Here is a 15,087-nt window from a genome sequence, read left to right as displayed (position 1 = left end):
GAGCAACCTAAAAGTGGGTAGTTTTATTAACAAAGTCAAAAACCTCTAAACCGTCTTTGAATATGAAATAAAATACTTCTATATGAATAACCTTGTCGGTTGTGCATGACTACATCAGATTTTATCCACCATGAAGAGAGAACCTACAGTGAAAAAGACAGAGCTCCTCTTCAGACCAACACTAATGAGAATGAACAATGAGTCAGCAGCTGATGGATGTGTCGTGTTTTGATATGAAGTCACCTTCTCCACATCCTCGTCCAGCGTCCTTAAGTCAAGTGATGAGGTCACCTCTGAAAACATTTATCTTCCTCTTTATCAAAACAATTGTCATTTCCTGGACCTGAGTTTGAAATAACAGCAGAAAGTATTTAACAGCACAGAAAAACTGTGTGAAATACTGTTCTCATGTCTATTCTCTACCTCAGCAAGGTTTAATGTGTGTGTGTGTGTGTGTGTGTGTGTGTGTGTGTGTGTGTGTGTGTGTGTGTGTGTGTGTGTGTGTGTGTGTGTGTGTGTGTGTGTGTGTGTGTGTGTGTGTGTGTGTGTTACATTTCAGTTACAAACTCACATGGGTTTTAGCTTCAGTATTATGATCCTCCAGATAATCTCTCTCTCACACACAGCATCCAAATTGAATTCTTAAACCCTTCAGTCACTCTGCAGGCATTTTGTGACAAAGCTGTTTGTTAAAAGCTGTTTTCTGATCACCACACCCACTTTTGTTTTCATATAAATATTTTTATTAGTATCGGTAACATGTCAGGGGGATCTGTTCCCCCCATTCTTTATGCGGATAACATACCAGAAATAGAAACAGACAGCGATAGAAAATGAGAGGTTATAAAAATAAGAGGATATACACGCGTGAGTGTGCTGAGGAAGAGTAAATCATGGAGTAAAAAAAACTAATCCCAGTCACTGTTTCTAGAAAGGATTGAACTCAGTTTATAATCCGAGTCGCTGAGCGGTTTATACTCCGGAGAAGGAGCAGAGCACAGACAATAAGTCCTTCGAAATCCCAGAACTCACCTCAGTTCTGCCAGTGTTCGGAATTATTCATCTTCTAATCACCTTTTTTCTCCATCGAGGAAAAGGTCAACTGGTTTGGGATTCATGTCCGTGTCTGGAAGTTTGATACTTTGCTTTTTAGCAAACGTCTCAGTACAGTTGAGGTCCACGTGAGTCAGTTATCCTCCAAACCAAGACCTCGTGGCAAAGTAGGCTCCAACCAACCTTTCAGCGTCACTGGATAGCAGGTGGTGAAGAAGTGACAGGCAGAAGGTGCTCGCAGGCTGTCGTCGTCTTTTCCTCCTCCAGTCCTTCGTCTGCCTGTCCCTCTTCACCTGATGCCTGTTGAAAGAAAGGGAAAGAGAAAATGAGCAACTGTCTTTCCTTTTATACAGAAAACATGTAGACATCCCTGTTGAAACTGCGCTCACTGTATCCTCTTTTCTTTTCTTGGTTAGGAAAATCAGACTGTTTTGTTATGAACAAACAATATCTCAAACATCACAAACAAATTGTTGTAGAAATTTCAGAAATATTTTGCAGTTAAATTCTAAAAGATCCCCTTCAGACATATTTTAAGATGTATAAAAAAAAATATACTGATCTTTAAATAAATATTTGTGTCTCTTTTTTTTTTTTTACTAAAAATCTTTAAAATGATCTTTAAACATGTGCTCTGCACATAAATCATTATGCACAGTGAAGCTCAAACATTCAACTGTAGGAACAAGAAGAAAAAAACATTTTGAGATGAGGGGCACTTTAATTAAAGGTCATAGAAATGTCATCAAGTCCAACCTGGTAAATACCGCTGTCTTGACTTTTATGTAAACTTACTTCAACTCTTATTCAGACACGAGACAAACATCATATTCACGTAATGACTTGCTTGTCTGAAAGGTGCTAAATGTATATTTTTAAATCCAGCTGATGTCAGTGTGACTGGTAGGCCTTCAGCAGGTAGCTGAGTCAGCAGGTAGTCACACAGCTGCAGCAGGGAGTGGCCCAGTGACCTTCTGACTACAGGACGGTTTGACTGCAAGACCTCTGGTGCATTATTATATACTCTGATATTATTCATTGAGGTTTACAGTACGATTTACTGTGAAAACAATTATTATAGTCCATTTAAATTCTACATTTGACTCATTCCCTGTCTCTGTAGGTCAATTGGCTGTAGATCAGGAGGGGGGGTCTTTGAAAAAAGGGTGTGTGTTTGGGGGGAGTGTGTACTTGTGTTTTGTGTGTGTGTGTGTGTGTGTGTGTGTGTGTGTGTGTGTGTGTGTGTGTGTGTGTGTGGGGGGATGGGGGGGAAGGGGGCGTTGACCTGAGGGAGGATTAATTCAGGCTGAGAGGAAAAACACAATAAATACCTCAGATCTCTTATCAGCTATGTGGGTGTCAGTCGACACATTCAGACAGGAGAAGCCGTCACATGTGAAATGAGCCAACACATACTCACACATACTCACACGCTCACACGCACACACACACGCACACGGCAGTATGCTCACCATTGTCTGTGTCTGGGCTGATGTGGCGTTTGTTGGTGCACATACACTCTAAATGATCCTCCAGCCGCACCTGCACCTCCTTCAGCTTGGGCCGCCGCCGCACATACTCCACCTTCGCCACCTGGGGAGAGAGAGAGAGGGACAGAATCAGACATTGAGAGTATTTTCAAAACCAAAAACGCAAGCATCGTTGTGAAAGGTGTGTTTATCCAACCTGTTCTCATTGTGGGGCATCAAACATACACATGTACTCAAAGCTGCTGTCGTCATGGAGATACACGCAAAGTGCCTCCTGTTTGGGCACCAAACTACATGGTTAGATTTAGTAAAATATGATGGTTTAGGTTAAAATCAGTATGTTACTTGCGTAAGTAATGTTATGTACATATGTTACGAAAGTTTGATTACTTCCGTTACTTAAAATGAATCAACGCTTAGTTTTGCCTCCTCTGGGACTCGAACATCTGTCTCCTGGTTTAAAGTCACATGTTTGATGCCTCCAACCTTCCCCATATGCTGACTCTGTTGGTCTTTGTCTGTCACCTGACTTTCTTTTTCAAATTGGTTTCATCACAGCACCGATGCCAAAGGAGACTTTGTGAGTTTCTCTGTGATGCCCGCAGCTTTGACAAATGTCAATTGCTTGAACAAAAAGAAGAAAATGTCAGCATGTCTGGCTAACTGGCTCACAGCCTCCACTAGTGTTAACGTTACCTCATAGGCCGGTTGAAATACAGTATATGTCTCTTTGTCTCAATCAGCAGGTCAGAGAGACACTTGGAAAACTCCAATGAAAATTGACATTTTGACTTTCTTATTTTAAAACTGTAGAACTTTATAACAATGAGTCAGTGGACATTGATGTTTGCTGGTTTGCATTTTGATAACAGAACATCCTGGTCCTGGTGGGAGGAAGGCCGGACTAGAGCTGCAGTAGTTTGAGAGGTTGCAGGTTTATGTGAAAAGAAAAAGCCCTGTACACGACCAGCACATCCACTGTACACAATTGTTCCAAAGTATGGAATCCAGTCCTCTATGCAATATCAGACATTATATCCAGGTCATCAGATCTGCGTTGCTCTTCACAAGATTTGGGAACATTTACACTCCAGCAACACCAACCTGCGATAGTTCAGCTGGGGTGATGTTTGCCAAACACACCAGTTAGTCCTCAGCCTAACAACCTTTCGTAATGTTAAAGGTAGAAACATACACTTTGAAAACAAAAACAGATATTGCGTGTGCTGCTCGAGAACAGAAAGCTCGACAGGTAGGGCTTAGATCAGCTAGGTGTACCTAATAAACCGGCAACTGAGTCTATAGGCGTGTATGTTTTAATGTATTTAATTTGCTAATTTGTTGCATCAACTTTGTGCCTTAGCACCATATCAGTTTGTTCACAACATTAATTTTAATCCCCAGAACTGCAGGAAAATGCTAAAGGAGCCTCTTAATGAACGCAGAGCAACAATTCAGATAGAACAAGACACTAAATAAAGTAAATAATGGAACAAGGCTTTTCTTGAACTTATTCACAAATCACATCTCTTCTGTACCTCTGTAAACATGTGAGTCAGCTCTTGTTTGGATAAACGAGTGAAGCATTAACACCGACGGGAGGTTTGAATTCACTGACAGTAAGTTATGCATATTCTGTTTTGTGTCAACACACGTCACACCTGCTGCCAACGCTGAATGTCTGAGCCTGGCTGCTGAAACAGCAACAGTTTTTACTTGCTCTAAAACCCACAGAGAAAGCCAACATACCGTAAACTCACTAAACCAATGACACCAACACGCAGACGCGGCCATGCTCAATGCTCACATCCCTGACAGGGAGCCAAGAAGGTGGAACGCCAGGCCCGATTGCGCAAGCGTCTCAGCTTCACGTCTGAACAGACTCAGAAGCAGCAGAGCTGAGACTTAAAAAAAATAAATAAACAACCAAGAGGTTCAGCTGAGGTAAAGAAGCTGCTGCTGAAGCACCCGGCAGGCAACGATTTGGGTTTCATGACACAACGCTGAGAGGGTGAGCCCTGACACCCTGCCGTGCTGCCGGACAGCTTCCATTTAAAATCTCAATGTTTTACCTACAGTCACTCTGTGAACGGGTATAAAGACGTCCCTATGGCCGCACAGCAGTGCAGCATTTACGAATCATTCATGGTTTTGCACTCCGCTGTGCACAGAAGTAAACCGAACTTGTGTTCAAATGGAAAAAAAAGAAGAAGAATCAATCAAATGTTTAGTGGAGGTATTAAGCGCAAGGAATTATTTAAATGACCAGGAAACACAAACTCATAAGGTTTTGGTATAGTGTGACACTTGGTTAAGATCAGTAAAGATTAGTAAAGCACTGTGATTGTTGTGATCAAAAATGCTTGATTTTCTCCAACATTTTTATGCAATTTGTGGAGTTTTGTGGAATTTTTTTGCAGTATAATTTCAGGATTTGGCCAAACTTTCAAATCAAGGAATTAAAAAAAAAAAAATGTACTAATGAAAGAGTCATATATAGCTGATAGTATCTGTCGTTTTAATTTTCAGACCTTAAAGGACCTTGGGGCTCAAAGTTACAAAAAACCTCCTGTGTGAATAGAAGTAACGCAGCTTTGCAAAATAGTTTGTAACTGCAATATAGAATATGAAAGATGCATCTTGTGTACAAATACTTAAATGCTTTTTGAATGATATCAGTTCAACACATGTCACCGGACCAAAGTGCAATCTCTTACAAATGTAAGGTATGTACAAAACCCATGTAATTAAACTCATACTGTTTGATTGGACTGATGACGATTGGTAGCCTCATTCTCATCAGACCTCATTTCCCATAAAATCTGTGTCTTCTGACTTTTGCCGTTTTTTTCTTGCTCATTCTCAATCCCAGGTTTTCAAATACTGCGGTTCTGTCAAAACCAATAGGCCCACGGTACCCTTACGTCCGCACCGTGACCACCTGGGTCGAAGAAGGAGGTCCTGTGACAAAGTAGAACGAGAGTCAAGGTTCGTGTAGAGAGGAAGTCAGAGCTGGACACTGGTTGATGTTGAGTTATTTTTTGCTGATACAGCAAATTTGTTTGGGAAGACTTACTTTGCACTGTAAGGTCCTCAGCAGAGATTATATGAAGTACTTGAGAGATTGAATGAATTTTGCAAAATTGTGGAGAATGTAATCACAGGATTGGATTTCCTGGAGGGACTGATCTTTGTTTATAGATTGTCGTGGCAGGTTTGAACCAATTCAATCCCCCAGTATTAACACAGGTGAGGAGCTTTTGAGAGAAGCCATTAACCAAAATATACTCTGTATGAAGGGGATTTTAAGAAGTTTCCTAAAAAAGTCACCACAGGTAGTGGGTTGGGAGTCTAGATATAGATCAATTCATCCATTCAGATCTTTTCCTTCAGACTCAGTTCACTCTTCAACACAACACCTCAAAGACCAAAGCAGCACTAATCCACCTGTCTCCCCCACTCTCCAAAGTAACACTTGAGCATGTGAGGTCTTCACACTGAGACACTCGATCGAGGCAGCTCTGAGCCGAAGGCCAACCCATCACTGAACCTTGAACTCGGAGTCACAGACTCCTGCTTCACACAGCAGAAAAGGCGGCGTCGAGGTTAAGATATCAACACTCATGTTATCTCTCCTTTTCTTCTCCTTTTCTCACATATGGACACAGCACCTGAACCTCAGCCCTGCCATTCGCCCTGCGGCTGGATGGGAGTGCAGTTGCAGTCGTGACCGTTTACCCTCTGAACACTCAATCTCAGCACATGTGAGTGACTTTATTTTTGATTTCCTCTGTAAGCAGACACAGGACGAGTCCTTTCATCTCAGATTGGGTATCAGCAGGCCAAAGCACAGAGAATCAAGCTCCCTCTCTCTTCCTCTTTTTCCATTTTCTCCCTCTTGACCTCTGGCAACACACACTGATACCGATTCTCAGTTCTTTCTCTTTCTATTCTCCTCTTTCCCACCATCCTGCTCTTAACACCTGCTTCAGTTTTTTATATTTGATTTAATGATGATTCCATATACCAACCTCCACAATTAACATTCAACATACTGTCCACATTTCATGTACACAGTCAGACGATAAACATAAAAAACAATGATGTTACTCTCATGATTTAAACATGAATTTTAGACCTACTTCCTGTGTGCAGAACACACACACACGCACACACACACACACACACACACACACACACACACACACACACACACACACACACACACACACACACACACACACACACACACACACACACACACACACACACACACACACACACGCCTTGGGTCAGCTCCCAGTTGGCAGCCTGTGACTGTGAACCAGTTGGGGTTTACTGAGTCTTATTTGCAGCTCTGGAAGAGATCAAAAGGAAGCTATTATGTTCTTGAACTAATTCTCTGCCAGACTCTCAATCACCAACACACACTCTCATAAACACACAAAGGCTAAGCTGGGGAGGCTAATTGTTTTTGGCAGGTGTAGAGTGTATACCCCGAGTAAGTGGCTGAGTGTTTACATGCTCAGTGCCATCATTAGTTCGGTGTGTGTTCAGGGTCGGAGCCACGAAAAGACAAATAATAGAAGCTTTTAAGAAGGTGTTTAAAGAGTGTTTACCACCAATGTGCCAACGCGCTCTGTTGAAGTCTTTTTGTTTGTTTGTGTTTATTACTTTCATACTAGGTGTGTAGCTACTGTTTATATCCCTCTATCTGGATGCTTCAAAATAATCTATGTATTCAGATTTGTACTGGAAGTGGACCAGTGGTTATACTGCAACTCGTTAAAGTCATCTATACTGCTGGTTTGTCTTAAAAAAACAAACTTAAAAACCACAGACAAAAGGGTGATCACACTGTCGACTGGAGTTCATTGGTCAAACTGTTTGAACTGTCAATAAAAAAATTAGAAAATCATTGTTTGATTGTTTTAAACTCTCATTTTGCTTGCACCTTTCAGACAGTTCCTTACTTCACCTCTTCAATAATACATCGTGAAGCTCGTAAAAAAAACAAAAACATCTTTAGAGTCTAAACTTATCCTGAACTTCACAATGAATCTTGTAAAACCTGATGAAAAGTTATTGAGAGGGAACATTAATGAATGTCTGAATATTGAACACAATTATCTACACCACCAACACTGTTCTACCCTCTATTTGTTTACATTCAGCAAAATCAGCTTCATTCAATAATTACCAGCAGCTCTGCTTCACAACAGTGATATGAAATTGTTTTAATCTGCTGATTTCAAGTTAAGATTTGATTTTAGAAGGAGGGCTTTTTTTTTCTTTTCTGTTTAATGGATTCTGAAAGCATTCAAAGCGTCTGCAGAAAGATTGTTTGGAATTGACTGAGACTCAAAAAATTCAGGATCTGTTCTTGATGTTCAAAGCTTATTATTGTTTCACACCTGAATATATATGGGTTGCACTTTTGCCTGATTACATCTTACACTCTACAAATCTCACCTGACAGGTCTGTAAATCTGCACAACTGCTGAGGTTTTAGGTTCAGCTTACATATACGGTGTGGTAATGGTCAAGTGCAGTAATATTTTTCAGTAGCCACGCAGGCCAATGCAGAGTTGGTTTGTGCCGCTGGGCCGCAAAGATGTGATGCGACAAGAACGGGCCAACTAAACATCAGAACCCACCACGCACCAAAACCTGCATCACCACATCCTGACAGCTGAGACACTTCATCATCTGAGTAACCACCCTCTGAGTACCTCCTCCTCCTCCTCTGAAACTCATACTTCCATGAAGCGTTTCTGTGCTGTTACCCACATAAAATGACAGAAAATAAGACACATCTTCCAACAATTACTGATATTATCACTCATATTATGAAAGTTAGTTTTTACAAACATCTGCTGAAGTTTCTCTGCTCAGCTTAAATCTCTGCAACTGACACGAGCATCATACGGAAACTTGACACCTCCAGTGCACATACTCTGAGAATGTGACCATTGTGAAAAAGTCCTCTTAAGTCTTGTTTTAGAACACAAAGCGAGTTAAACCGGGTGTGCACGACTAGTACCGGTCACATTTTCAGACATAAGACGCAGTAAAAACGTGATCTTGCTCTCTACCTTAACAGTGCGATGGTGTTTACGTGCAGCCTGACACCTCATGTTGCTGGTGTTGCAGCAGCCGGTGCAACGTTTCACCTCGACGCAGGGAGGCCAGATGATGAAGTTGGCTGATGTGGGATCCACCTGGCTCCTGGGGATTTCGTAAATGGTTGTTCGCACTTTGCACACCGCCGGCAAGGCCTCCTCCACCACTGCAGACAGAAGACACAAGGTCTTGAACACTAATATATTATAACAAGAATACAGTTATATTCCACATGTGCACAGTGAGCGGTTGTGTGTGAGTATGTGTGTGTGTGTGTGTGTGTGTGTGTGTGTGTGTGTGTGTGTGTGTGTGTGTGTGTGTGTGTGTGTGTGTGTGTGTGTGTGTGTGTGTGTGTGTGTGTGTGTGTGTCTCACCAGTGCTCCTCCTGTTCCTGGTGTGTGTGTGTGCCCTCTTCAGGTCAGGGAAGCTGTGAGAGACGTCCTTGTGGTAGCTGTGTTTGGTCTCCGCGATCACTTCGTTCTCTGGACAGAGACAAAATAACACATGCAGGTTGAGACGTTACACACTCTCATAACAAAGAAAAGCAGAAACACACCCACATTTTGACACCTACAGTATTTGATTATGATAAAACACATGAGCACAGTTCATTCATTTGGAGGCATAAATGTTCTTTCGAATTTCTCTTTGATGAAAACTTTGCCTCAAAAAAGGTTCACTGAAAGGATTAGAATTCATCCTCTGGGAACCATGAACATTACATATTAATCTCCCAAATATCTGACCCATGAGTTCAATAAACCTCGTGGACATTTTTTTGGTGAAGCCAAAAGAGAAATCATTATGAATCATCCCCTGGGGACCATGATTCTGGATTTATTAGAATAATTTGACGACTGACTGAATAAGGTGGGATGTTTACCAGCTACAGCGAGCTGTTTATTACAGCCATCTTTCTCAAGTGTCTCCTGATCAGAGTAGGAGTTTAACCTGGTTACTCTAACTGAGTTAAGATGTTTATATGTGCTAACGGGTCACCGGGTTCGCTGCATGTACACGTGCCCTGAGAGAAACCCAGACGGTCGCATGTATAGAAGATACATTTGAAATCTACTTCACGTGAAGACGGAGATACACATCAGGAGCTGGTGCTGAGTTCACGCGCAGGTCGTCAGCTGAGAAAATGTTGTTTTGTCGAGTCAGACATGAAGTCAAACTAAATGTGAAACACAGTGTTTAAGTGACACCAGATTACAAGCTGACCTGAACTTCTTTCTGAGGTCTGATTTCAAGATGACAATTATTTTTAGCTTATGGTGCATCTGTTTGCTTATCCCTATGATTGGATGTTCTCTATACAACGTTTTATGTTTGAATAACGTGATTATTTACTTGATAATTGATTCTATATTAAATGTGTATGATTCTTTAGCAGGCAAAGGTTGATCTGGGGTCAGTTTACCTCTGAAGTCATCAGACCTAAAAGTGTTTAATGAGTTAAGGATGTGAAGTTAAACTGATGTTCATGTGAAGGCAGACAAACAGAAAAAGAATGAAATCCTAAATGTAAAAACTGCATTCTCTGGATTTTTGATTTTCTTTTTTTTAATGTGTTGGCAATAAATATTCTAGTGAGTTCTGCTGAAAGAAAACAGGCTCTTAAGAGCACTGGCCTTCAAAATGCCTTCAAAGCATCTCAAGAATTGTAATTAAAAGTTGTAAATAGATGTTTACAAAACCATTCTCACCACAAGGCCAAATCAGGCACTGTTCAGGAGATTTTGATGCATTCTCATTCTAAACTTTCATTCAATCAACATTTGAAATCTCAACTTTAAAATAAACACGAGGAACAAAACTTTGATGTGTTTAGAAGAAATAAAATTTCATCATCTCCATTTTCGACTCGCGAATCACTCTCTGTGACCCTAAACTGTTGTTGTCAAGTCAATTTGATTTGCTTTCGTGGCAGTGAGCATTGAAGGCTTTTACCCCTTTGTTTGTTTAGTTTTGTGGATTTTAGCTTCTTTTTTTTTAGGGGTTTGGTAAAATTAGTCTGTTTCCTAAAATACATTTTTGATTTCCTCTATTTGTCTGAGTCTAAGGCAGGTGTGACAAACACTCCATCAGACTCAACAGGCTGCTTTAAGGATTATCCTCTGAAGTTGGTTTGCATCATACAAGTAGACAAAAAAAGACATGTAAACAGATTTTTATCTTTAGTTGGTGACTGATGATTTACAGCATAATGATGCAGATAAGCCCAGAATGCAACTGTACCCTGAAGGGTGGCTTTTTAAGATGAGCTCTGTCTTTTTAGTGTGTGTGTGTGTGTGTGTGTGTGTGTGTGTGTGTGTGTGTGTGTGTGTGTGTGTGTGTGTGTGTGTGTGTGTGTGTGTGTGTGTGTGTGTGTGTGTGTGTGTGTGTGTGTCAGGAGATGTTGTGTTTACAGTGTTTGCAGATTCATCAAACCATTCTGCGCTTCCAAACCACAGGATATCAACAGACAGGCTGAAAGCCAATAAATTCTGAGCAAAGATTATGTGTGTAGTGTGGACTTCTATTTGTGTGTGTGTGTGTGTGTGTGTGTGTGTGTGTGTGTGTGTGTGTGTGTGTGTGTGTGTGTGTGTGTGTGTGTGTGTGTGTGTGTGTGTGTGTGTGTGTGTGTGTGTGTTTGTGTATGACAAGAGGGTGGAAAAAGGGAGGGAGATTCCAGGAAATCAGCATAAATGAAGTGTAGACAGGACTATTTCAATTTGATTCTAAACACCAAGCCTCACACTTCTTTTAGTGGCTGCGAACGTCTGTGTGGACCCGTCACTCTTGCTGCGATGTGTGTGTGCAAACAGTCACGCACACACGCCTGCCTACATACACAATGTGCTTCTGAAACACAACAAAGTCCACCTCCGACATCTCCCTCTCTCCCTCCGTCTTTGCGTCTCCCTCTCTCGCCCTGACATGCAGGAATTTGAGCATGAATTATACATAGCAACGCAGCAGCCTTCCAGCGAGCCCTCCTCTCAAACCAATAATGGGCAGCATGACAACAGTATAATGAAGTGAGCCACTTGACCCCCACCGAGCCAGGGAACCGTCACACTCGACATTTGCATCTCAATGATGCCAGGATTAATGGTGGCACCTCTCTGCGGAGCAGACATTAAAAAAATGAATCAGCTATGTTTCACAGGCAACAAGAAGTTCAGAGCAGCAGAGAGTTTGTGTGGCTGGAATTTGGAGTCTGACTCAAGGCGTGGAGGCAATAAAGCCGGTTTTATGCCACAGTTATTTCCTCCCGTCTCACCTCACTGATCCAATCTGTTTTGATTTATTACCTGGATAATGAGAACTGGCATTAGTGTTGTTTGCGGGCGAATACTGGAGTCTTTTAGAGTTAGTTTACTTTTTAATTTAAAAGCACACAAAAAAACCTTTTTTTTTCCTTTAGAGATTTCATTTACAGCGTCAACTTCTGGCTGACAAAGATGCCACAAAAAGTAAAATATAAATGTGACTTTTTAGTTTGTGAGAGAATTATTTTTTTTTGGTCTCCTAGCGACATCCGGTGAGGCATCTTCTTACTGTGCACTGAACCAGATGCAACTAATACCTCGATTCAGAGTCTTTCAAGGCAGAGACGGGGAGTGAAGCAACAGCCCTGACCACCACATGTCGGGCTCCAGAGGTTGGTGTTTGTCAGGCAGTAACTCCCATTCAAGTTGAGACCCACTCTGGATCTTTCAAGGCAACAGATACATCTGCCTGTTTTTTTTTTTTTATGTGTGAATGTTTTGGATTTCGATTACAGACATTTTATCTTCATAACATAAGTCCCTCTTACTAACTCAGCAGAGAAATCAGAAGTTTAACTCTGTTTTCTAAATCTCAAACATGTCATTCATGCCATCAGTCACTTGGGTTACTATGAACCCCTGCTCTCTGCATAGCATAAAAAATAGCTCATTCAAAACTCAGCTGGGTTTTAATAGTGCATAAAAACATGATCAAATTTCACCAATCCAGGCTTCCCTGCACAATTGAGCTATTACTCCTTCCTCAATGACAAAATTATTTTGCTTACTTTCAGAGTCCATGAAAGGTTTTGCCCCAAGTTATATTTCTGACCTTTTGTTGGCATGTGTCCCCTCCCTCTTCCTGAGACCCTCAGATGCCTCTCTTCATTGTTCTAAGGTCTAGACTTAGACATAAAGGTGACAGACCCAGTTAGTGCCCCTAGATGCCTGAGGAGTTTTGGGCCGCAAACTCAGCTTCATCTTTTACACTTATTTGAAAAAAAAAAAAAAAAAAAAAAACTTGAGATAATTGGATTTATTCAGCTTTAATTTTTTTATAAGTGTTATGTATTCCTTGTCCTTATTGTAAAGCACGTTGTACTGTGTTTTTAAAGTTGCTATATGAATAAAGGTTTATTATTATCCCCCATCTAAAACAGCTGATCAGGCATTATGTAATATGGTGTTAATATCAAAAATGTCCCATGAGCAGGCTTTTTTTTTTTTTTTGTGGGGCGGGCAGGAGGGTTAACCTTATTTTTCTGCAAGGATAGCTAATCCAGCTTCTGAAGGAGTTGTATTATTAAAAAAAAAAAAAGCGCTTTACCTACGGAGTCTATCTCTAGCAGCCGCTGGAGGTCGCTGATGCTGCGGATGTCGCTGCGGGAGAGCCGCTCCAGCAGCTCCCGGGGGAGAGGAGACTCCTGTGAGGAAAAAGTCGGTCACGTTTTTTTTTTTTTTTTATCGGAGGTGGAAATACTAAGATGCGCATGATCATGCAAATATATTTATCTGCAAAAAGCTTTCAAGTTGACTCAGTTGCATCTTTGTCAAAGCGCGACGGAACAAAGTGATTGAAATGTACGCAAACTTTACGCAAAAAGAATTGTGCGTAAAGTTAACGTTTGTGCGTAATTATGCAGATAGAGTGGATTGAATATGTTGCATGCACCACAGTAACCTAGGGTAGTATTTCACTGTGAGTTATAAAGTGTTATTTTGCTTCAAACTGAATGACAGTGGCCCAAATCTGGCAGCAAAACAGGTCAACCCCGGTGTGTTTTCATGCAGCTCACCTCAGCAGCGGTGCGTAACAGGCAGAGGTAGCCGGCGAGGAGTTGGTAGACCGCGGCTCTCATCTCTCAGATCCACTGCATAGGCACCAGGATGGGGCGAAAGTCCACTGGAGGAGCCGGGCTGTCGCTCCCTGGTCTCGGGAGCCTAGAACCATCCCTCGGGAGGAAAAGCCACCTCCGCGACTTCAGTGAAAGAGTGTAAAAAATCTTAAATGATCTTTAAAATCCTGAATGAAATTAAAAGTGCAGAACCAAACTTGCCCTTCTCCAGCATTCAGTGAAAATCACTGAAGATGTCAAGACAGATTGATTTTCCAAATGAATACAAAAGTGACCGTAAACCATGTGGGAAAAGTCACACTGGAAAAAATACAAAGTAAAAATGTCAGAGTTGTACGGTCACTTCTGAAGTTAGAGACATAAAGCACATCAAACAATCAAACCTAACAGAGATCATGTTGCTGTCCATCTGCTATTCGTTTTGGCATTGAAACAACAGGTGCCGATGGAAGTATGGAAACTTTTCTTAAATTCACACATCCAGTAATATCCATCATTCAGTCCTCGGTATGATCCGGTCCAAATTACACATTTGTGCGGCCCATATCTTTTCAGCGTCTTGGCACTTTATGTGGGCAAATCATGAGCACTAGTTAAACCTCTAGATTTAACCGGTTCAGTCCTCAATACAAAGAGGAAAAAGGCAAAAGGTAAAACGTATTTCCGCTCTTCTCTGCAGCCCCCAGCAGTTTGATGGCAGCTCCCAGCGGCCCTGTGATCTCCGGGGTGAATGAAGTCGGGATGCTTTCAGTCACAGGATATGCCCGCGCGCGTCCCCGCGGCACAAACTTGCACCGCGGGGACGCGAGCGCGCTTTGCATAATAGACTGCAGATCATTATGGCAGCGCTAACTCAGGCATTAAACTACAGCGGAGAATCGTTCTGAGAATCACATCCGCTCAATTTGATCACAAATGTTTTACTTCACAAAACTTTACCGAAGAGAAGCATTATATGCAGCTGTTATAATGACTGATAAGCACCGTGATACTTTTAGAATTGAATGTTTTATCTTCAAATATTTACATACATATGTGCAATTGATCATCTATCATAAATAAGGTAAAATATTACATTTGAAATTATGTCTGAAATATCTATAAGGACCGATGATGATGATAAAAAATAAGTGATTTATATATCATAAGAACAGAGACACCCAGTAATAATTAACTGTTTGTGTGGAGGTTAATTCAAAACCTAGCTGAAAGATAATCTGTGAATAAATTGCTCTTAAAATCAATGGCCCCCTTGTTCTCTAAAAGCATCCTCCTAACCTAACTCTGTGTGTGTGTGTGTGTGTGTGT

The 15,087-nt window shown here is 41.3% G+C and overlaps 1 protein-coding gene across 2 annotated transcripts; it reads right to left on the bottom strand.

Annotated features, from left to right (window-relative positions):
- Positions 1–604: 604 nt before the first annotated feature.
- LOC138615798 (platelet-derived growth factor subunit A-like) lies at positions 605–14,447 on the bottom strand. 2 transcript variants are annotated; one of them, XM_069689625.1, is made up of 6 exons: positions 13,720–14,447; positions 13,251–13,347; positions 9,041–9,148; positions 8,639–8,832; positions 2,526–2,646; positions 605–1,353 (listed from the first exon to the last, which is right to left on the bottom strand). In XM_069689625.1, exons 1-6 carry the CDS (start codon positions 13,780–13,782, stop codon positions 1,343–1,345), a joined length of 594 nt encoding a protein of 197 aa, XP_069545726.1. In that variant the 5' UTR covers positions 13,783–14,447; the 3' UTR covers positions 605–1,342. The 2 variants fall into 2 exon arrangements, with proteins under 2 accessions (XP_069545726.1, XP_069545727.1); XM_069689626.1 differs by having other exon boundaries at positions 8,717–8,832.
- Between the last annotated feature and the right edge of the window lie 640 nt (positions 14,448–15,087).

The sequence above is a fragment of the Brachyistius frenatus genome, unplaced genomic scaffold, assembly GCF_029030835.1.
Source record: "Brachyistius frenatus isolate BFR_SWC_R1_liver_20210118 unplaced genomic scaffold, ASM2903083v1 Contig_7, whole genome shotgun sequence".
NCBI classification, from domain to species: Eukaryota; Metazoa; Chordata; class Actinopteri; family Embiotocidae; genus Brachyistius; species Brachyistius frenatus.
This window is presented reverse-complemented; position numbering and strand designations above follow the sequence as displayed.